Source organism: Stegostoma tigrinum, chromosome 47 (assembly GCF_030684315.1).
Source record: "Stegostoma tigrinum isolate sSteTig4 chromosome 47, sSteTig4.hap1, whole genome shotgun sequence".
Taxonomy (NCBI): Eukaryota; Metazoa; Chordata; class Chondrichthyes; order Orectolobiformes; family Stegostomatidae; genus Stegostoma; species Stegostoma tigrinum.
Window position 1 is genome coordinate 9,210,828 of NC_081400.1, and position 24,096 is coordinate 9,234,923.

The 24,096-nt window shown below is 45.2% G+C and overlaps 1 protein-coding gene and 1 long non-coding RNA gene across 4 annotated transcripts in view; one reads left to right on the forward strand and one right to left on the reverse strand.

Moving 5' to 3' along the window:
* Positions 1 to 198: 198 nt before the first annotated feature.
* LOC125449814 (utrophin-like) overlaps positions 199 to 24,096 on the forward strand; it is a 222,158-nt gene continuing 198,260 nt past the window's right edge. For all 3 annotated transcript variants that reach the window (XR_009443475.1, XM_059643076.1, XM_048525732.1), the window contains exon 1: positions 199 to 1,067. Coding sequence is in view for 1 of the 3 variants with exons in the window: in XM_059643076.1 (XP_059499059.1) it covers positions 1,065 to 1,067 (3 nt within the window). In the remaining 2 variants the exon portion in view is untranslated. The remainder of the gene's footprint in view (positions 1,068 to 24,096) is intronic.
* Positions 1,679 to 9,242, reverse strand: LOC125449816 (uncharacterized). Its single transcript, XR_007246962.1, has 3 exons — positions 9,116 to 9,242; positions 5,596 to 5,656; positions 1,679 to 1,976 (listed from the first exon to the last, which is right to left on the reverse strand). It is a non-coding gene; the product is annotated as an uncharacterized LOC125449816 (long non-coding RNA).

Sequence of the window (24,096 nt, forward strand, 5' to 3'; positions counted from 1 at the left end):
AGCACACTCGGTTTGGACTACATTACCCATGCTGCCTTGAGGACCAGGCGCCTGCGTAGTTTAGGCCTAGGGTTGGCGTCTGGCGGACTGTCTATCCGCACTGCCTGATAGGAGTTGTAGTTTTAATGGGCGTGGGAGCCAACGGTTGTGAGTTTGAATGTGAGCGCGCGGAAGCAACCACTGCGAGCGGCGGTCACGTGGTGGGGCTGGATGTCGGGGAGCGCACCTGTAAATACCCATTTGGGGGAGGGCCCTGATTGAACAGTCTCCCTCCTAAACTGGGCACATCAGAGAATAGCGAAATGGCACAGATACTAAATATTTTCCTTCGTTTCATTGTGTGAAAGAAAAAAAAAGGACCCGTTTTCCGGAACAAAGTGACCTGTAAGAATAAAGCATTTAAAGACATCAGCATAAACCAAGACAAAGAAAAACAAAACGACGATGGAGATCTGAATTAAACACAAAGTGAAGCTCAGCACCATCTGTGGACAGACTGGTCTAGAATTACAAAGCAGCCAGCTCTATTCTCTGGTGAAAGGAGTTTGAATCTTAGCAGGTCATTTGCTGCAGTTGAATGTCATTTTTCCAATGCAAAAGGAAGAAGCTAGTCCCAGCCGATGAAACAATTATTGAGAAGCAGAACAACTGAGCAGGTTCACTCATGTCCTTTAAGGAGGGTCATTGCCATCCTCACCTGATCCGGTCGACATGACACTCCAGCCCAGTCAACACTTCGGGATGGCGTGAAGGAACATTTTCCTTCTGACTTCGTACTAGAAGGAACAAAACGGTCTCCAGAAATAGCTGTAAACCAGGAGAATGTCATACATGTCCCAGAGGAAGTGCAGGAGATATTCAGACATTTTATTTCTTATTGTACATTTGAGACAAGTGGGTGTGACTGGCTGGGCCAGCATTTTATTGTCCGTCCCTACTTTACTCAGGGAAGTGCTGGTGAGCTGCCGCCTTGAACCCCTGCAGTTCATCTGCTGTACGTTGCCCCACACTGCTGCGAGGGAAGGAACAGCACTGAAGGAACAGCGATCTGTTTCCAATTCAGAATGGTGAGTGGTTTGGAGGTAAATTTACAGGGAGGATGGTGCCCCTATCTATTTGGAGCTGTGGTGAATTTCTGCAATGGGTGCTGTAGATAGTACACACTGCTGCGATTGAGCATCAGCGGTGGAGGGAGTGGATATTTGTGTGAGTGGTGCCAATCAAGCTGCTGCTTTGTCTGAGACAGTGTCAACCTTCTTGAATATTGTTGGAGCTTGACTCATCCAGGCAAGTGTGGAATATTCCATCACACTCCTGACTTGTAACTGGTAGATAGTGAAGAGATGTTGGTGAATCAGGAGGCAGGTTATGTGATTTCAGGATTCATAACTTCTGACCCACTGTGTTTATATGCCAAGTCAGGGTCAGTTTCTCATTCATAGTAATCCGAGGATGTTGATAGTAGAGGATTCAGTGACCATAACAAAAATCAAGGGGTAGTGGTTAAATTGTCTCCTATTGGAAATGATCATTGCCTGACATCTGTACGGCACAAATGTAACTTGCCACTTTTCAGCACAAGCCTGGATATTGTCCGGGCCTTGTTGCATTTGACATGGACTGCTTCAGTATTTGAGAAGTTGCCACTGATCCTGAATATTATGTTATAATTGGTGAACATCCCCACTTCTGACCTTATCGTGAAAGGAAGGTCCTTGACGAAGTAGCTAAAGCTGGTTGGGCCTAGGCCACTACCATGGGAAACTTGGGCTGTTGTAGTACAGTGGCAGTGTCTCTACCTCTGAGCTCAAAGACTTGTATTCAAGTCCCACGTACTGCAGGGGAGCATCATAACATCCCTGGGCATGTTGATTGAAAATACTTAGCCTGAGCAGCTCCTGCAGAGATGTCCTGGAACTGAGATGGCTGACCTCCAATTGCCACAACCTTTTCCCAATGTGCATCATCGTCCCAACCTTGGTGTTCATAAAAGTGAGAACAAGTCTGACTAAAATGCATCACTTCTCAATGGGCTTTACACAATACATCTTGATTTACAAAGTCACAATCAACCCCAGGCTAGAGTCTCGGAGAGTTACCTTCACCTGAAACCTCTGCACCAAGGCAGGCAGACCTGCTGAGCAGGTCCAGTATTTACCCTGTGATTTTTCCAGAATTATTTCAAACTGAGAGAATGAGAAATGTAACATTAAATCATCGTGTCAAATTGATCATAAGTAGCAGTCCGTGAGGAATTAAAGAAAATAGAAGCAGGGAAGGCCGTTTAGCCCATCAAACCCTTTAATATGATCGTGACTGATCATCTAACTCAGTACCCTGTTCTTCTTTACCTCACATACGCTTTGACCCTTTTACAGCCAAGAACTCTGTCTGTCTCCTTCCTGAACGCTTTCAATGCTTTGGCCTCAAATGCATTCTGTAGCAGTGAATTCCACAGGCTCATCACTCTCTGGGTAAAGAGATTTCTCTTCCTCTCAGTCCTAAATGACCCACCCAGTATCCTCAGACTGTGACCCCTGCTTCTGGACTTTCAGGTCATCATTAACGTCCCTCCTGTGTTTATCCTATCTAATCAAGTTGGAATATTGCAGACTATGAGATCCCACTTCATTCTTGTAAACATGAGCGAACATCGTTCTAACCAATCTCATCTCTCTTCAGACCTCAATCCTGCCATCCCAGGAATCAATCTGGTAAACCTTTGTTATCGCTCCCTCAGGAGCCAGAAATAAAGGATACCAACACTGTACGTAGATCTCCAGGGGTAGTCTCACCAAGGGTTTGTACAACTGCAGGAAGGCATCCCTGCTCCTGTACATGAATCCGCTCACTGTGAAGACCAATGTGCTGGTTGTCTTCTTCACCACCCACTGCACCTGCCTGTGACTTTCAGCAAATGGTGTACATGAACAGTCAGCTCTGACTGAAACACCCTTTGTTCCAAACTTCAGTCATAAACTGCCTTCCTGTTTTTGGTACCAAAGGGGACAAACTGCATGCTTACCTCCATGAATGGTGTACAAGGACACCTCACCCTTTCCCAATTGATCATTATTCATACTGTATTCCACTTTCCTGTCGCTGCTCCCAAAGTGGAGAAACTTATATTTGTCTCTATTCTCCTTCACATGCCTTGCATTTATCCACTCACTGAGTTGTCCCAATCAGACTGAGGCATCCCCGCACCTTCCTCACGGCTGACCCTCCCACTTAGCTTTGTGTCATCTGCAAATTTGAAGGTATTTTTGTATTTAGTTCCTTCCGCTAAACCATTAACACATGTTGTGAATAGATAGTGCCCAAGCACTGATTCCTGCTACTACCCACGGTCTATCATTCAGAAAAAGACCCACTCAGGCACTTCATTCTCTGGCTGACAACCAGTTCTTCTATCTATATCAGTACACTACCTCCATGTGCTTTAATATTTCCTCTTAATCTCCGACATAGGACCTTATCGAACGTCCAAGTAAATCACATCCACTCACTCCTCCAATTGACTCTCTCTATAGAGAAATCTTAGAACATTGCAGTGGACACGTCCAACATGATTTCCCTTTTGTACATTTATGCTGACTGTGTCCAATACTCTCAATGTGTTCCAAGTGCTCTGCTATTATATCTTTGATGGTAGGTTCCAGCATTTCCCCTACTTCTGATGTCAGACTAACCAATCTCTAATTCTGTTTTCTTGGTACCTCATTTTTTTTTAAATAGTGGAGCTCGACAGCTGCTTTCAAATTCATGGAAACTGTTCGAGAGTCTACACCCTTGGACGGTGACCACAAATCTATCCATTACTTCCAGAGCCACTTTCAGAAATACCCTGTGAAGAGTTGGATACAGCTCTCAGCTCAAAGAAAGACTCACTTGTAGACAGAGAGGAATAACTGGAACAGCACATTCAGAGTTCATTCAAACTCCATCTTAAAGCAAAATGTTTCTTCTTTATACCCTGAGGTGTATCATTTAGGTATTCATCATGGGTACTGTTTACAGTAGCTGCCAGTAATCTGTGAGGGTGAGAACATGCACTATTGCTGAATGGAGATTGCTCTATAATTCAGGATGTGGAATTTCTGGGGGAGAAGCTCAGCTGCTACATTGCCATCACAGATAGAATAACGAGGTGGACGAGATAGAACACAATCCATCTCCGTCATGGAATGAACAACACAGGTTGGGTGATTCCACCCCATCGTAACTGTGCTGGGCTTTGGAGGAGTTTTCTAATTCTCCTTACTGCATAGCTTTTTTTCTTAATCCAATTATTCTTTACCAGTTACAATTTGATCTGTTTCCACTTCCCTTTCTGGCAGTGCTTTCTGGATGACAAGAGCTCGCTGTGTAAAATATTTCTCTTCTTTAGGAGTTTGAACCCTGCCAGCAAATCTCCTGTACTTTCTGTTCTCAACAGAGCATCATTACGTTAGTCAAACAGAACTGAATTCCCAAAACCATAAAACCAATGTAACCAATGCCTTCTGTCGCATCATCAGGGTCTTGACATTGCTCGTCATGACCAGTAAATAATTAAAGTTCCCCAGAATGAGCTGCAATCAATATTTTATACAAGCGAGTTGTGAATTCCTTGTTTTTGAACTATGTCCTAAAGAATATTTCATGTTTTGTTCAAACAACGAGTGAAGGAAATCTGTTTTGTTGAATTTGCCTTTGCCAAGGGTATGTTTGTGGGATGCTGCTATGTTGGAACAGTTGCTGATTTGCAGTTAAATCATATATTATTTTGCTAATTCTTCTTTTCTGTTTGTATTTTAAATGCATTCTTAGAATAAAGTGTGCTTTGCTCAAAACTCATCCGTTTGACCAATAAAATCACATCTGGGACACAGTGCCTTACAGTTGCCTTTAAATAACATAAAAATTAAAGTCCAGACTATCTCCTTGAAATGTTTTGAGGGGAATTGATCTGGTACATAGCAAGCATCTTCATCTTCTCCTAACATTTCCTGAGAAGTATATGTAAATATTGATTCTGCATTCACTTTGATATGGTGTCATTTACTTTCTGCTCAATCAAACTGCCTGATTGTAAACATTTGATTATCACATTTGATTATCTTGGAATTCTCCAGCATCTGCAGTTCCCATTATCTCTGATACTATTTTAACCTCACTGCGAAGCCTCTTCCAGGGATGCCTAACCTGAAGAAGTTACCCTCCGCCCTCCGGACCAACCTCAGGGAATCTCTCTCCCATTGCAACTCTCTTGTAATCTCTTCAGCCTTGAAACTGCTACCTGTCCGTCTTCCCTGGACTGACCTATCCCCTCCCTACCTCCCCACCTATACTGTCTCCACCTATCTTCTTTACTCTCCATCTTCGGTCCGCCTCCCCCTCTCTCCCCATTTATTCCAGCTCCCTCTCCCCATCCCCCTCTGATGAAGGGTCTAGGCCCGAAACGTCAGCTTTTGTGCTCCTGAGATGCTGCTTGGCCTGCTGTGTACATCCAGCCTCACATTTGATTATCTTGGAATTCTCCAGCATCTGCAGTTCCCATTATCTCTGCCTGATTGTAAAACCTGCAATGTGGAGAGTACACAAAGTGCTCACCTCGGGCTCAATAATGAATACTCAATTCCCTGGAGTTGGAAACTTGCTCTTGCTCCTGCTCCTGCAAAATAAAAATTGAACAAATGGCTCAGAAAAAGGTAACCAAATCTGAGCTCAGTCTTTCTTGATCTGAAAACTACGGACAACAATTTACAGAGATAGTCGGAACTACAGATGCAAGAGAATCTGAGATGTCGAGCTGGATGAACACTGCAGGCCGAGCAGCAGAGGAGCAAGAAAGCTGACATTTCAGATCTGTACCCTTCTTCAGAAATGAGGGAGGGAAGAGGGTCCTGAAATAATTAGGGAGAGAGGGGAGGCAGATAGAAGATGGATAGAGGAAAATATAGGTGGAGAGGAGACAGACAGTTCAAAGAGTCAGGGATGGAGCCAGTAAAGGTGGGTGTCGGTGGGGAGTTAGGGAGGGGATAGCCCCAGGAAGGACGGACACGTTAAGAGGGCGGGATGAGGTGAGTCGGTAGGAAAGGGGGGTGGGGCTTGAGGTGGGAGGAGAGGATAGGTGGGATGATGGACAGGTTAGGGAGGCGGGGACAAGCTGGGCTGGTTTTGGGATGCGGTGGGGGAAGGGGAGATTTTGAAGCTTGTGAAGTTCACATTGATACCATTGGGTGCAGGGTTCCCAAGCAGATATGAGATGCTGTTCCTGCAACCTTCGGGTGGCATCGTTGTGGCACTGTCGGAGGCCCAGGATGGACGTGTCGTCTGAGGAATTGGAGGGGGTGTTGAAATGGTTTGCTACTGGGAGTTGCTGTTGTTTAGTGTGAACCGAGTGTTGGGGACTGCTTTGCGTAGTGTTCCGTGTCAGAGAGGCCAGTCCCATCCTTCGCAACACTGGGATCAGGTCGTGCCTCAGTACAAAGTGACACTTGGCCTTTGCAAACTGAAGGTCTGCACACAGCTTAATGCACAGCAAGGTGGTCAACAGGATGAGCGTGACATTGGGTATGTTTTTCCTCCACTTATCCAGAGGTTTGTACATGGAATGCTTCCAGGGGAGTGAAACAGTGTGTGGGGGCTGGGCCAGACCTACACCATGTATTACAACAGACAGAGTGTCTCACACCTGCTGACCAAGTTTGCACCCAGAATGTGCACCTCCCAAGATTTTGTACATGCCCCAGACTCTCTGAACCATATGCCCAGAACTTTTGGGTAATCAGTCCTGGCTGTGAGGGGAATGAAGAATCATTCGGGCCAGTTCCCAAAGGCATGGCCTCATGTTGTCTCAATTTACCTTGGCTCCCGAGGCCAGTTTGAACCAGTTACAGATGCTCATGATCCTGTGCACTGACAGTGGATCTGAGCAGAAAATGGTGATGTCATCCATGCGCAGGGAAGCTTTGACTGCAGGCCTCCTGTGCCTGGAATAGCCAACCCTCTCAGGCTCGCGTGCTTCCTGATGGACTCTGCAAAGGGCTCTATGCAACACACAAACAAGGCAGGAGAGAGTGGGCAACCCTGCCTGACTCTGAATCTGATCATGAAGCTGTCTGATTCCCACCCATTGATTAAGACTGCGCTAACAATGTTGGCGTAGAGCAGTCAGATCCAATTGCAGATTCTCTCCCAAAGCCCATTTTACAAAGCACATCCTGCATGTAGGTTTGAGATATCCTGCCAAAGGCCTTCTCTTGATCCAGGCTGATAAGGCAGGCATCCATCCCCCCGATCTGCATGTCGGTGATCATATCCCTGAGGAACACAAGGCTCTCGGAGATGGTCCTGTCTGGTACAGCACAGGTTTGGTCAGGATCAATTACCAACTCAAGAGCAGACCTGACCAAGTTGGCAATGACTTGAGACAGGATTTTGTAGGCTGCATTCAGCAATGATATTGGTTGCTAATTTCTAAATTCCTCTCTCTCACTCTTCCTGTTGTAGATGAGGGTGATGATCCCTTTCCTCATGGATTGGCTTACAGTACCTGCCAGAAGCAACTGAGGGAGGTGAGCACTGAGGGAGTCCTGCATTGAGGGGGTGATGGTCAGCACTGAGGGAGTTCTGCACTAAGGGAGGTCAGCGCTGAGGGCACTCAGCACTGATGGGGGTCAGCATAGAGGGACTGCTGTACAGAGGGAATGCTGTACTGAGGGGTGTTAGCACTGAAGGAGTGCTGTACAGAGGGCGGCTAGCATTGAAGGGAGGTCAGCATTAAGTGGGTCATTACTGAGAGATTGCTACATTGAGGGAGAGCTTCACTGAGTGGTGACAGCTGTGAGGTTGTACTGCACTGTTGGAGGGTCAGTGCAGTGAGACTGACCGAAGGTCAGTATTGAGAAAGTGGCACACTGAGGGGGGTCAGCACTGAGTGAGTCCTGCACTAAGGGGTGTCAGCACCTAGGGCGTGCTGCACTGAGGAGTTGCTGCACTGAGGTGGGGCTCAGCACTGAGGCGGGGAGCAGTATTGAGTGGTGTCATCACTGATGTAGTGCTGTATAGTTTGGGGTGAGAACACGGAGCGGGGTCAGCACTGGGGGGGGGGGGGGTCAGCACAGAGTGTGGGGAGATCAGCACTGAGGGGGGCAGCCTGAGGGAGGGCTGCACAGAGTGGGGTCAGCACTGAGTGAGTGCTGTACTGAGGGGTGTCAGCACTGAGGACGGTCAGTACTAAGGGAGGTCATCACTAAGAGAGGTTGGCACTGAGCGGGGTCAGCACTGAGAGTGCTCTGCAAGGAGGGAGTGCTGTACAGAGGGGTCAGCATTGAGGAGGGTCAGTACTGAGGGAGGTCATCACTAAGAGAGGTCGGCACTGAGCAGGGTCAGCACTGAGAGTGCTCTGCAAGGAGGGAGTGCTGTACAGAGGGGTCAGCACTGAAGGAGTGCAGTACAGACGGCGGCCAGCAGTGGAGGAAGGTCAGTACTGACGGAGCGCTACACTGAGGGATTGCTGCACTGAGGGGGGCTCAGCACTGAGGGGGTCATCACCAAGGGTGTTCTGCACTGAAGGAGTGTTGCACTAAGGGAGGGCTGCACTAAACACTAAAACAAAGAGGCCCCGAAAAATTAATACTCCTAAGGAACCCCTGTAAATACTGAAACTCTCCCCTGCACCTTCTGTAAACACCGACACTCTCCCCAGTACTTGCTATAAATCCTGACACAATCCACAGGGAACCCTTGTAAATACCCACACACACAGAGGGACCCCCTGTAAATACTGACACTTTCCCCGGAATCCCCTGTAAATACTGACACTTTCCCTGGGATCGCCTGTAAACAGCGACACATTCCTCGGGACGCCTTGTTCATACTGACGCACAACCTGGGACGTTCGGTACATACTGACACACTCCCCTGGAATCCCTGTAAATACTGGCACACTCCCTGGGACCACATTAAAATACTGTAACTCTCCCTGACACCCACTGACAAAACAGTCAAACTCCACAGGACCCCCTGTAAATACTAACGCTCTCCCTGAGACCCCTGTAAATACTGACACGTTCCCCGGGGCCTGCGGTAATCTTTAATTATAAACTAATCTGAAACATTACTTGACCTGTTAAGGTTACAATACTTCCTTAGTCGCCTATAGAATACGCAGTTGCTCTCCCTCTGATAACAAAGTGTGGAGCTGGATGAACACAGCAGGCCAAGCAGCATCTCAGGAACACAAAAGCAGACGTTTCGGGCCTAGACCCTTCATCAGAGAGGAGACGCTGTGTTCATCTAGCTTCACACTTTGTTATCTTGGATTCTCCAGCATCTGCAGTTCCCATTATCTCTGCTCTCCCTCTGTCTGTGGGTAAGCAAAGCTAGTTTCTTTCAGACAACTCTCAATAAACCTTAAAGTGGAGCCCCTTGTGAATAATCCCTGAAACACTGAGCCTCCTGTAAAAAAAAACCCAACAACTTAGAGCATACTGTAAATAAACCCTAAAACACTGACCCCCGTGTAAATAAACGATAAAACATAGAGCATCCAGGAAATAAGTCCTAACATATAGAGCATCCTGTATATTAACCCTTAAAAAACAGAGCCTAGTGTAAATGAATGCCAAAACATAGAGCGTACTGTAAATAAACTCGAAAATGCAGAGCTTCCTGTAAATAAACTCTAAAACACAAAGCCCACAGATTAGTTTATAATTAAAGATTATTGTAACTGTGTGTTCCTGATAAAGTATGGACCCTGCAATGAGGTACTGATACTAATACACTCACTCCAAAATGACCCTCCCATAATGTGGGCGCTGCCTCAGAACTGAGGGACGGCTGCACAGATGTGGATCAACACTGAGAAATTGCTGTACTGAGGGAGTGCTGCTCGGTGGGGCTGTTGCACTGAGGGGGTCATCAACGACGGAGTGCTGCTCTGAGGGTGGTGTCAGCACTGAGAGAGTGCCGCACAGATAGGGGTCAGCACTGAGGCAGTGCTGCACTGAGCGGGAGTTGGGGTGGGGGCTTCAGCACTGAGGGAGGGCTGCACTGAGGGCGTACAGCACATAGGAGGGTCAGCACTGAGGTAGTGCAGCACAGAAGGCTGGTCAGCACTTAGACGAGTCAGCACTGAACGGATGTCAGCACTGATGGGGTCAGTAGTGTGGAAGTGGTGCACTGAGGGAGTGCTGTACAGAGGGGGATCAACACTGAGGCCAGTCAACACTGAAGGGAGTCAGCATTGAGTGGAGGTCAGCTCTGAGGGAGTGCTGTGCTGAGGGCAGCCAGTACTGAGGTATTGCAGCACTCAAAGTGGGTCAGAACTGACAGAGTGACTTATTGTCAGAGGGTTCATTCTGATGCAAATCCTGAATGAAATGGTGTCAGAATTGAGTATTGGCCGTGCGTCTAATGGGCCTCAACTGAGGTATAGCAGCTCTCTCTGAGGGTTAATACTGATTGAAGCCTGATTTTAAGATGGTTAGAATTGTGGAGTGCATCATTGTCAGATGGTCAGTACTGAGGAATTGCATCATTCTCATGGGGTTAGAACAGATGGAGTGTCACACGATTACAGGGTCAGTGTTGAAGTATACCAGCACGAGAGGGTCTAACGAGGATGGGGTTAATTGTCAGAGGGTCTGTGCTTAGGGAGTGCGTGATCGACAGTCAGTCAACATTGAGGAATTGCCTCATTGTAATAGGTTCAGAATTGAGGGAGTGTGAGACAATTAGACGCTCAGCACTGAGATATTGCAGCATTGAGCGAGGACCAGAACTCCAGGAGTGGAGTTTATCCTGGGGTAATGGCTCATTGTCAGGCACAGTAGTGATGTACGGCAGCACTGTAAGAGATGCAAACTGACGTGGACGCTCGTTGTCAGAGGGCCAGTAGTAAGGGAGGGCTTCGTTGTTAGACGGTCAATGCTGAGGCAGTTCCTCATTCCATTTGTTCTGAATTGCCGCAGTGCAACATGATTAGTTAGAATTGAGGTAGTGCCACAGGATTACACGGTCAGTGTTGATATACAGAAGCACTGTGAGAGGGTCAGAATGCAGGAGACCTCATTATCAAAGGGTCAGTACTGAGGAAGTGCCTCATGGGTTTAGAATTGAGTGAGGGCCCAGGATTACAGGTCAGTATTGACACAGACCAGCACTGTGAGACGGTCAGAATGAGGGGAGCCTCATTGTCAGCAGTTAAATGCTTACAGGGTGTATGATTGTCAGACAGTCAATACAGAGGGCCTGCCTCATTTTAACATGGTCAAAACTGTGACAGTGCTAAACAATTAGAGGGTCATTACTGAGGTAGTGCAACACTGAAGGAGGGTGAGAACTCTGGAAGTGACTGATTGTAACTAAGGGAATGTCTCATTGTCAGGTACACTGCTGGGTTACAGCAGCCCTGTAAGAGAATCAGACTGACGTGGACACTCATGATCAGTAGGTCGGAAATGTGGGAGTGCATTATTGTCACAGCATAAATATCTAGGTAATGCCTCATTGTAAGGGTGTAAGAATTGAGGTAATGCTTGTGTATAGAGTGTCATTATTCAGGTAGTGAAGCGCTGGCAGAGGATCAGAATTGATGGTTTACAAAATAATCAACAATTGAGTACTGATGGTGCATTCTGAGGCAATGCCTCATTATAAACGGGCTACAAATTGAGTGAGACCCAGATGATGAGAAGGACACTACTGAGATATTCCAGCAAGAATAGAGGGTCAGAAGTGTGGGACTGACTCGCAGTCAGAATGTCCTTTCTTTGGCAGAACTGGTGTCAAACCTGAGAGCGTGCCACACATTTCGACAGCCAGGGCTAAGATATGACATTTGAAGCAGAGAATCAGAACTGAGGTACTGACCCTCAAATCATGTGGTACTCACTCAATGTTGACCCCTTAATTCTGAGGTATTGCAGCAGTGTCAGAGGGTCAGTAATGAGGAAGTACATCCTTGTCAGAGGCTTGGTTATGTGACAATGTCTCAATGGAACAGATCACCCCTCTGTCAGCACTGCACAAGACAGAAGCCATAAGTGAGGTTGTGCCACACAATCAGAGATTCGAGTCTGAGGTATTGCAGCACTGAGAGGGTCACAACTGAAAGAGTGCCTCATTGTCAGAGGATCAGTGCTGAGAGTGGGCATCATTGCCCGATCGTCAATACTAACACAGTGTTTCATACAGTTGGGTCAGAATTACAGGAGTGCCTCACAAATAGAAAGTCAGTGCTGAGATATTACAGATCCATTAGGGTCAGTATTGAGGTTGTGCCTCATTGTAATAAGGTCAGTACTGAGTTAATGAAATACTGTCAGAACTCTAGTACGAAGGTCGTGCCTCATCCTCATGGAATTAGAATTGAGGGAGTCAGTGTTGATGAGTAGCACTGTGAGAGGGTCAGAATGCGGGAATGCGTCAATGTCAGTGGGTCAGTGCTAAGGGAGTGCATGATTGTCAGACAGTCAATATTGAGGCATTGCCTCATTGTAATAGGGCCAGAACTGAGGTCATGTGAAATGACTAGATGTTCAGGACTGAGACATAATAAGAACTGTGGGAGTGGCTCATTGTCAGAGGGTCCATCCTGAGAGAAGGGCTCATTGTCTGGCACAATAATGAGTTATGGCCACACTGTAAGGGAACCGGGCAGTGGAACCTCATGTTCAGAGGGTCACTACTGAGGGAGTGCCTCAATGCCAGAGTGTAATATCCAGGTAATGCCATATTGTAAGGGTGTAAGAAATTATTACAGTGTAGATTGGTTGGGTTTGTTACTGGTGCTTTGTTACACTGAGTTATGAAACCGGAATTATTCTGGCTGCGAATCTGACTTGACAGAAATCATTTTGAGAGTGAATCCTAAGAATCTAGAGTCATAATAAGGGTGAATCTGAATAGATGGGTGTCATGCTTAGCTGGAACGTGACCAGACCGGAGTCATTTTGAATGTGAATATGCCTTGAAAAGGTTCATTCTGAATTTGAATTGAATTAGAATTAGAATTAGATTTTACTTTCACATGTAGTCAAGCGTAGGTAACACAGGAGTTCAGTAAGAAATGCACAAAGTCGCCAACTTCTGACATCATTTTGGCTAAAAAGAAGAAACAGAATTCTTAAAAAGAAAAGCAGAAATAAGAGGAACAGGACCAAAGGAGGTGAAAAATGTCCAGTTCATAGAGCTCGTACAGTGTGGAAACAGCCTTTTGGCCCATGTCCACACTGCCCCTCTGAAGAGCATCCCACCCATTCCCATTCCACTACCCCTGTATTTCCCATGTCTGACCCTAAGCAGTAACTTAACCTAAGGCATCCCTGGGTACCATGGAACACTGTAGCATGGCCAAGCCTCCAACCCTGCACACCTTTAGACTGTGGGAGGAGGCCGGAGCACCCGGAGGCAATCCATGCAGGCACGGGGACGATGTGCAAACTCCACACAGACAGCCACCCACGGGTGGAATTGAACCCGGGTCCCTGGCACCATGAGGTAGCAATGCTATCCAATGGAGAAATTCCCAGTTCTGGTAAGGCAGTTTATCCTCAGTAATGGATTAGCCGGATCACAGGTGGGAGCGCTCTCTATTGCATTTGGAAAGCAAGTGGAAAATCAAACAATGGACGTGTGTAGAAACATAGAACATAGAATAGAACGTAGAACAGTACAGCACAGTACAGGCCCTTCGGCCCACGATGTTGTGCCGAACCCCCAAAACCTAAGGTCCGTCTAACCTCAACTGCTACCTTATACTATCATCCATATGCCGATCTAATAGCTGCGCAAATGCTCCGATAGGGCCGACCCCACTACCCTCTCTGGCAATGCATTCCACGCCCTACCACACTCTGAGTAAAGAACCTACCTCAGACATCTCCCGATATCTACCTCCTTTCACTTTAATACTACGTCCCGTTGCAAAAGCCACCTGCACCCAAGGGAAAAGTCTCTGGCTGTCTACTCTATCTTTACCTCTGATCATGTTGTCCACCTCTATCATGTCACATCTCACCCTTCATCATTCTAAAGAGAAAAGCCCTAGCACTTTCAACCTTTCCTCCTAAGACCTTCCCTCCATTCCAGCAACATACTGGTAAATCTCCTCTGCACCTTTTCCAACACTTCCACATCTTTCCTATAATGAGGTGACCAGAACTGGACACAATACTCCAGGCTTTTGTACAGCTGGAGCATAACTTCACGGCTCTTCAACTCGATCTCTATACTAATGAAAGCTAACACACCATACGCCTTCTTAACAACCCGATCAACCTGGGTGGCAGCTTTGGTGGGAAGATAACATTGGTTCCACATCACCTGGGAGAACCTCAGTCTACTCTCCTTCAAAACACTGGTTGTGGGATATAGAACATAGAACATAGAACATGACAGCACAGTACAGGCCCTTCGGCCCTCGATGTTGTGCCGACCTGTCATACCGATCTCAAGCCCATCTAACCTACACTATTCCATGTACGTCCATATGCTTATCCACTGACGACTTAAATGTACCTAAAGTTGGCGAATCTACTACCGTTGCAGGCAAAGCGTTCCATTCCCTTACTACTCTCTGAGTAAAGAAACTACCTCTGACATCTGTCCTATATCTATCACCCCTCAATTTAAAGCTATGCCCCCTCGTGCTCGCCGTCACCATCCGAGGAAAAAGGCTCTCCCTATCCACTCTATCTAACCCTGTGATTATTTTATATGTTTCTATTAAGTCACCTCTCAACCTTCTTCTGTCCAATGAAAACAGCCTCAAGTCCCTCAGCCTTTCCTCGTAAGACCTTCCCTCCATACCAGGCAACATCCTAGTAAATCTCCTCTGCACCCTTTCCAAAGCTTCCACATCCTTCTTATCTTGCGGTGACCAGAACTCTAAGCAATACTCCAAGTGCGGCTGCACCAGGGTTTTGTACAGCTTCACCATAACCCCTTGGTTCCGGAACTCGATCCCTCTACTAATAAAAGCTAAAACACTGTATGCCTTCTTAACAGCCCTGTCAACCTGGATGGCAACTTTCAAGGATCTGTGTACATGGACACCGAGATCTCTCTGCTCATCTACACTACTAAGAATCTTACCATTAGCCCTGTACTTTGCCTTCTGGTTACTCCTACCAAAGTGCATCACCTCACACTTGTCTGCATTAAACTCCATTTGCCACCTCTCAGCCCCGCTCTGCAGCTTATCTATGTCTCTCTGCAACCTACAGCATCCTTCGTCACTATCCACAACTCCACCGACCTTAGTGTTGTCTGCAAATTTACCTACCCATCCTTCTCCGCCCTCATCCAGGTCATTTATAAAAATGACAAACAGCAGTGGACCCAACACCGACCCTTGCGGTACACCACTAGTAACTGGTCTCCAGGTTGAACATTTCCCATCAACTATCACCCTCTGTCTTCTTTCAGCAAGCCAATTTCTGATCCAAACTGATATATCTCCCACAATTCCATCCCTCCGCATTTTGTACAATAGCCTACGTGGGGAACCTTATCGAACGCCTTGCTGAAATCCATATACACCACATCTACCGGTTTACTCTCATCTACCTGTTTGGTCACCTTCTGAAAGAACTCAATAAGGTTTGTGAGGCACGACCTTCCCTTCACAAAACTGTGCTGACTATCCCTAATCAAATTATTCTTTTCTAGATGATTATAAATCCTATCCCTTATAACCTTTTCCAACACTTTACCAACAACTGAGATAAGGCTCACTGGTCTATAATTACCAGGGTTGTGTCTACTCCCCTTCTTGAACAGGGGAACCACATTTGCTATCCTCCAGTCATCTGGCACTATTCCTGTAGACAATGACGAGTTAAAGATCAATGCCAAAGGCTCGGCAATCTCCTTCCCTGCTTCCCAGAGGATCTGAGGATAAATCCCATCCGGCCCAGGAGACTTATCTATCTTCACCCTCTGAAGGATTTCTAATACCTCTTCCTTGTGAACCTCCATCCCACCTAGTCTAGTAGCCTGTATCTCAGTATTCTCCTCGACAACATTGTTGTTTTCTAGAGTGAATACTGTTGAAAAATATTCATTTAGCGCTTCCCCTATCTCATCTGACTCCGCACACAACTTACCACTACTATCCTTGATTGGGCCTAATCTTACTTTCGTCATTCTTTTATTCCTAAATACCTATGCTTGAAAGGGCAGCAGGATCTTAGTTTAATGTCTCAACCGAAAGACAACACCTCAGGCTGTACAGCAATCCACTAGTACTGACCAACCAACCGTGCAATATTCCTTCGGTACTGATTCTCCAACTGTGCAGCGCTCTCTTAGTAGTGACCCTTGAAGATACAGCATTCATTCAGTACTGACACTCCGACTGTGACACACTTTCATTACTGTCCTCCAACAATTCAGTATTCCCTCAGTATTGACCCTTAAACTGTACAGGATACCCTCAATATGGACCCTTTGACAGTGCTTTCCCCCCATTAGGGCAGCACCCTTCAGTAAAGACAGTGCAGCATTCTATTAGTCTGATCTCTTAACATTACTACTGACAGAAAGGCATTCCCACTGTTTTGATCATTTGAGTCCCTTTAATACATGAACTAGTCACTGAGTTAATGTATCTCCCTATTTTGCTTCCTGTTAGCTGGGGTGGGGCAGTGGGGGGAGATGATCAATGGTTTTTACTCCACCAAACATTCTGTATCCAGGGAGGAGAGAAGGCAGGAATTGATGATGGCAGATTGTTCCCAAGCGAAGATCCTGGAAACATGTGTGCTGGTGTCGGCAGATGTGATTTGTCAGTGAGTTAATTCTTGATCAACAGGAGTTGTGAAGTTGTTACACAGAAGGGTGCTTCAACTGAACAGTCTCCTTCCACTGTCTGGTCTTCAGCAGCCTTGGATTTGTTCCAAATGTGCAGTTACTCTCTCCTTGATGTTGTGCACCAATTGTCACTGTTTGTAGTTTCCCACATCCATCATTGCCAGCCAGAGAGAGAGGGTCTTTTCACCTGGTCTTTGAAGCCTTTGTGATGTGCAGCTTTATCTTGTGTAGTTTACCATACAAAATCCCCGTGTGTGATAAATGTTCAGCGCAACAGGTATTGTCACGAAATGCAAATTAGTCAGTGCGACTCAAGCAGAACAAACTAATATGTAACTGGAAACAAAACAGTTCCTCAACAAGAAGCTATTAAAGCATCTGACAAACCTAATGGCATTTTAAAATTTTGTTTTAATTTAAATTAAAATTAATTGAAAATGAGTTTTGATAACTACTTTCATCTCTAGTAATGACGTTCTGGGTAGAACAAGATTCAATTGAAGATTCTAGAATCTTTGAGAATAAAGACAAGATATTATTAATGATCCCCACAGATTAGTTGAGAGATGTGAATATGGAGATTTGAAGAAAAAGTTGAGATCAGAGAAGAGACGACATAGCTGTACGTCTTTCTGATGAGATTATATCCAGTTTTTTTTTATTTTTATTATTTGTCTTCCTGACTGTGGTAACAAGGTCACAAAATTTTGGACTGAGCCCAGAAAATTATTCATGCTTGCCCACTCATAGGAAACGGCACACCAATGTTTAGGGCTATTATAAATGCAGGCTCCTAAATTAGAGGTCATGTTATCTCAGCTTTTGTGTTTTGTTTGAGGGAATAGTGTGGCAGTGGGCATAAACAGCATTATCTAGACCATAGTAGCTAAAGATTTATATGGAAATATTCGCTTCCAAAGGTTTGTCATAGTGTTTCACCAGCAGCGCACGACATAAGGAGGAACATCTTCCTCCAGAGAGTGGTGTACCCATGGAATTCACTGCCATAGAAGGCCATGGAGGCCAGGACATTGAGTACATTTAAGACTGAGATAGATAGGTTCTTCTATATGAAGGAGATAAAGGATTCTCAAGATTTGGCCTCAACAAGACCCTGTATAACTGCAGTAAGATATCCTTATTCGGTTACTCAAATCCTCTCGCTATGAAAGCTAACATGCCACCAGCTTTCCTCACTGCCTGGTGCATCTACATGCCAACCTTCAGCGACTGTTCCATCATGACACCCAGATCTCTTTGCAACTCACCTTTTCAAAACTGCCACCATTCAGAAAATAACCTGCCTCCCTGTTTTTACAACTAAAGTAGATAACCTCACATTTATCCATATCATATTGCATTTGCCAAGTATTTGCCCCCTCAGCAATTCTGACCGAGTCACCCTGCAGCCTCTTAACATCCTCCTCACTGCAGACACCAACACGTAGGACATTGTCATCTACAAATTTGGAGATACGTCATTCAATTCCTTTGTCTAATTCATTAATTTACATTGCAAACAGCAGGGGTCCCAGCACTGAACCCAGAAGCACCCCACTCATCACTGTCTGAAAACGACCCATTTATTCTAAAGCTCCGCTTCTTTCCTGCCAGCCAGTTCTCTATTGGTGTTAATACATTATCTCTGACTCCATGAACTTTAATTTTCCTTACTGATCTCTTGTGGGTAACTTTGTCAAAAGTCTTTTGATACACAACATCTACTGATCCAGTCTTGTCCACACTACTGGTCACATCATCAAACAATTTCAGAAAGTTTTCCAAAAGTGATATCCCTTTAGTGAATCTGTGCTGATGAGGGCCAGTTCTGTCAGTGCTTTCTTAATGGTCAGTTATTACATCCTAATAATTAACTCCGCCACCGACATCAGACTAACCGACCTATAATTCCCCATTTTATTTTTCTCTCTCTCCTTTTTAAAGCAGTGGGCTTACAGTATATACCCTCCAGCCCATTAGAACTCTTCTGGAGTCTACAGAATGCTGGAAAGTGATCACCAATGCATCCGTTATTTCTAGGGCCACTTCCTTCAGTGCCGAGCATCAGGTCCTGGGGACTTATTGGGTTTTAATCCCTCCAATTTCCCCAATACATCTTCCTGATTTCCTTTAATTCCTCCTTCACGCTTGACTCTCAGTCCCCTGGCATTTCCTGAAGATTATTTCGGTCCTCCTTAGTGAAGACAGATCCAAAGTATTCCTTCAATGAGTCTGCCATCTCTTTGGTGTTTATTGTGAGTTCACCCGATTTTAACTGCAAGGGGCCAATATTTGTCTCCATCAGTCTTTTTCTCTTCATAAATCTATAGAAACTTTTGCAGTTGTTTTTATGTTTTCCACAAGCTTACTTTCATATTCTACTTTACCCTTATGAATTAAACCCTCCTCCTCTGTTGAATTATAAATGTTTCCCAGTCCTGAGGTTTGCTACTTTTTCTGACTTTATTTATATGCCTCCTCCTTAATTTGAACTTTGTCTCTAATTTCCCTTGTTAACCATTGTTGAGCACCTTCCCTGTTTCACTCTTACACCAGACAGGGATGTTGAACAATTGCTCATCAAGTGTTGTTTCAATATCTGGAATTTCCTATCCACTGTCAGCCCCTTAAGTATCTTTGGCCAGTTTACCCTAGCTAATGTTTGCCTCATGTCTAAGTTAGCTTTCTTTAAGTTCTAGGTTCAGATTTAATTCTGTCATCTAATGAAGAGTGCTACCATATTATGGCCACTCTTCCCCAAAGGAATTCGCGACACAATGTTGATAATTAAACCTCTCTATTACACATTACCCAGTCTAGGATGGTTTGCTCTGTAGTTGGTACCTGGACATAATGGTCGAGGAAACCATCTCCTATGCATTCCAGGAAATGCTCCTCAATTGCATTACTGCCAATTTGGCTAGTCCAGTCAATGTGTGGATTGAAGTCCCCCATATTAACTGTACACATCTCTAGTCTCCTGTTAATACAGTCTGAAACCTCACAACTATTGCTTGGTGGTCTATATACAGGTCCCACTGATGTCTTTTTCCCTTTGGTATTCCACAGCTCCACCCATAAAGATTCCACATCATCCAGACTAATGTCCTCCTAACTACTGTGTTACTCTCCTCCTTAACCAGCAACGTTTCCCCATCTCCGTTCCTATTCTGTCTATATGTCCTGAAAATTGAATAACCCTGGATGTTGAGTTCCCATCTTTGGTCACACAGGAGCCAAGTGATCCCAATTAAACCATGTCCACTAATAAGTGCTTGCACAATTCATTCATCCACCTTTTTGAAATGTTCCACACTGGGGGCACAGAGCCTTCGGGCTAATGTTTTGACATCACTTGCCTTTTTAGAGTCATGGTATAATGTGGCCTTTTTTTGATTTTTTTTGTCTGTTGTTTCTCTGCCTTCGACTCTCACTTTTCCCCTTACTGTCCTTTGTTTCTGTTCCGACTTTACTTCCCTCCAACTTCCTGAATTGTTTCCCACGCCCCTACCATTTAAGATTAAACCCTCCCCTCCAGCACTAGCAAACTCTCCCCATTAGTTCCAGTCCTGCTCAGGTGCACTGGACCCTCCTCTCGCACTTCCAATCCGAGGAATTTGAATCCCTCCCTCTTGCAGTACCCTGCAAGTCGCAAATGCGGCTTTGTTTTCCTGCTATTCCTCCCCTGACTAGCACAGGGCACTGGCAGCATCTCAGGATGACTGTATCTGAGGACCTTCCTTTAGTTTGTTGGACCTCATCCCATTTTTTAAAATGTTTATTGTTGGTGCCTACTTGCAGCACCACAGTTGGTTTATCGAACAGCCAGCACCACCGTACACCCCGCACATCACCCTACCCCCCTACCTCCCATCCCATTCATATATATCTATCGAGATACTTCTCAAAAGTTGCTATTGTTTCTGCCCCCACCGCCCCCCCCCCCCCAACAGCATCACTCTCAGTGTAAAACAAACATGTCTCCCACATCTCCTTTAAACTTACCGCCTTTTCACATCAAACCTACATAACCTTCGGAATTGTCATTGTCTTTCCTGGGAAAAAAGGCTCCAACAATCCGTCCTATCCTGTGCCTCTTATAATTTTGTAAACTTTCTTTTAATTATATCAGATCATCTTTTTATGCTTAAGTGAAAACAAACCAAGCTTCTCCAATCTCGCCTCATTTATAACAACATTCCACAATGATCAACATTCTGTTACAACACTTCTCTATCCTCTCCAAAGCCTCCAAATCCTTCTGGCGGTGTGGCAAAAATAACTATATTCCTCATATAGCCAGTTATGGTACATAGCTGGAAATGAGACAACCCACGGTGACAGGACGAACCATATAAATTCAGAGCGGGACAGAACAACAGTGCTTCAATGGAGGCGACACAGCACTGCCAATGTCACCTAGAAAGGAGACAAAACATTCGTATGAAAACCAGCCTGCTCAGCAAACTAACAAACACGTTTCAGCTAGCTAAACGTTTAGTGAAACATGACAATGTGCCTTGTCAACTTTAATGTTCTTAATCCCGAACGAAGAAGGCAAGCGTGCCATATGCTCTCTTGACGAACTTACCAACTTGTTTTGCCACAATCAGGGAACTGTGGACTGATACACTTCTGAATGTTAATACTTCAAAGGTTTCTGCCATTTACTGTCAACATCGTCCCTGAATTAGATCTTCCAAAACGTATTACATCATATTTGTCCGGGTTAAACCCTTGTGCCATTACTCTGGCCTATTCTCTGGCCTTTCCATATCTGTCAATCTCCCTTATCTACCACAACTTTCCCGATCTTGGTCTCCTCCACAAATGTACTCATCAAGCAATTTATATAATCCTCCAAATCATTTTTTTTACAGAAACAGTAGGGGCTCCAGCACAGATCCATGTACATCACCACAGGCTGCAGGTTTCCAGTCAGAAAGGAAAACACTCTCCCACCAGTGCTTCCTGTTTGCAATGTCTGAACCAGTTCTGCACACATCTTTCCAGCTGACAGCAGATTCCATATGACTTTAGCTTCTGTATGAGCCTCCCATGAAGGACCCTGTCAAAGGCCTGACTTAAGTTCATTAACATAACATGTAAGTGCCCTATTGTTATTGGTCATCTGTGTCACTTCCTCAAGAAAACCTCAATCAAGTTTGTGAGACATGACCTTTCTCTAATAAGTCCACATTTCTCCAAGTACCATTCCTCAGAATCTTCTCCAAAAATTCCCTGACAACTTTTGTATGGCTCACCAATCCATAATTTCCAAGATTTTCCCTGTCACGCTTCTTAAATAAAGGAACAACGTTAGTTTTTGTCTAAGCTAACAGGGAGAAATCCATATCCCTCAGAGGCAATTCAGACACCATGTAACACAAGAGTGCATGTGGCTGTGGGCAGATTCATTCTCTTGCTTGAGTCATGAACAAGCTTGAGGAGACAGGCACAAACCAGATTTTGAAGATCCTGTGTGAAATCCACAGCGACATGCAGGGCAGTGCACAGCATGCATCTATTTATTATTTCTGAGTTTCGTGACTCTGACAGCATTGACACTGCTTACTTCTGTTTGGAGTTCCAAACAGGAGGGTAACCTTCTTAAAATAGCCATGGTTTGGTATGAGCGTGAACTGATTAGCAGCAGTCTGGAAAGTGCACAAAAGAATGGCATCTGTTAGCGGATTTAAGCCATGGACGACTTACACTGCAGGATAGAGAAGATTGAAACAGTTTTCGAGAAAATTTGGAGCTCAGGGGTGAAACTGTAGACATGCTCGCCGAGCCAGTGTGTTTGATTGCAAATGTTTTGTCGTCCTGCTAGGTAACATCATCAGTGCGCCTCCTGTGAAGTGTCGTAGTTTTGTCCCACATGCTATTTATCTCCCTCAGTTTACTGGGGAGTTTGGTACGACTTCTGGTTCTGTTTCTCAATGGTTTGCGCACAGGGTCTAATTCATTGTGTTTGTTGATGGAGTTACGGTTTGAATATCAGGCCTCTAAGAACTCCCTGGCGTGACTCTGCTTGGTCTGGTATTCCAACTGGAATCCCATCAACAAACTCATTGAATGAGACCCTGTCTACAACCCACTGAGAAGCAGAAATGGAAGTGGTACCAACCACCCCAGCATTGAATTAGACCCTGCAGAACACAAGCCAAACAGAGACAAGCCAGGGGATTCCTGGTGGCCTGGTGTTCCAACTGGAATCCCATCACAAACATATTGAATTCGACCCTAAGAACACAAGCCAGAGGTTTGGTGGTGGCCTGGAATTCCAACTCGAAACCCATCCACAAACACATTGAATTACACCCTGTGTACAAACCACTGGGAAACAAAACCAGAAGTAATGCCAACCACCCCAGCAAACAGAGGCAAATAAATAACAAGTGAGACAGGTCACCAACGCTTCACCAGAGGCAGACTGACGATGTTACCTAGCGGGGTGATGAAATGTTTGCAAGCGAACCCACCGGCTCAGTGAGCATGTCTACAACCTTAATATGTAGAGAGAGCTGGTGCTATATGTTGGTCAGGGGCAAGGCAAATAACTCAATCTGTAAATTTTGGGCAATAATTGAAAGCGCCTTGATGCAAGCAGGGAGACAAGCAGCAATGTTTAATGAGGATTGTTCTTTCTGGACACTGATAACTGTAAGGCACCAGCAAAAAAATATGTGGAATATTTGAATCTGAATTTCACAAAAGCTCACATGAAAATCTAAGCACCAGGGGTGTACAATAACGTGGAGGTGAGTGTACACCATACTGGCAATGGAGGCAACACCAGATTGGGCTAATCTCAGGGGGAAAGGATTGTCGAGCTCGTGGTCAGTCTGCTTCAGATGCTGGCCTGAAAGGTGATCAAACTCAGCATTGGTGGAGTGGAAACAGGAACAGTGCGAGTAGGCCATTCAGCCCCTCGAGACTGGGGCACTGTGGCCTCATTCCAAATGACTGCTTTCATATATTCGCTGAACAAAACGGTACCTCTCTTTAAAATAAACAACTGAACAGCATCCATTGCTGTTTGTGGGAGAGAGTTCCAAACACATTTTGTGTGTTGACCTGCTTCCTAACATTTCTCCAGAATTATCTTAAGTTTTAGTCTGTTTCCCCTGGTTCTCGATTCCCTTACCAATGGCAGTAATTATTGTTTCCAATGAATATCCTGACGACTTCAATCAGCCCCTTAAAAATACAAAACCATGCGAATATTTATCATCTCTTGTCCCATTTAACAACTGATATCTACATAGCATTCTTGTAAACGCA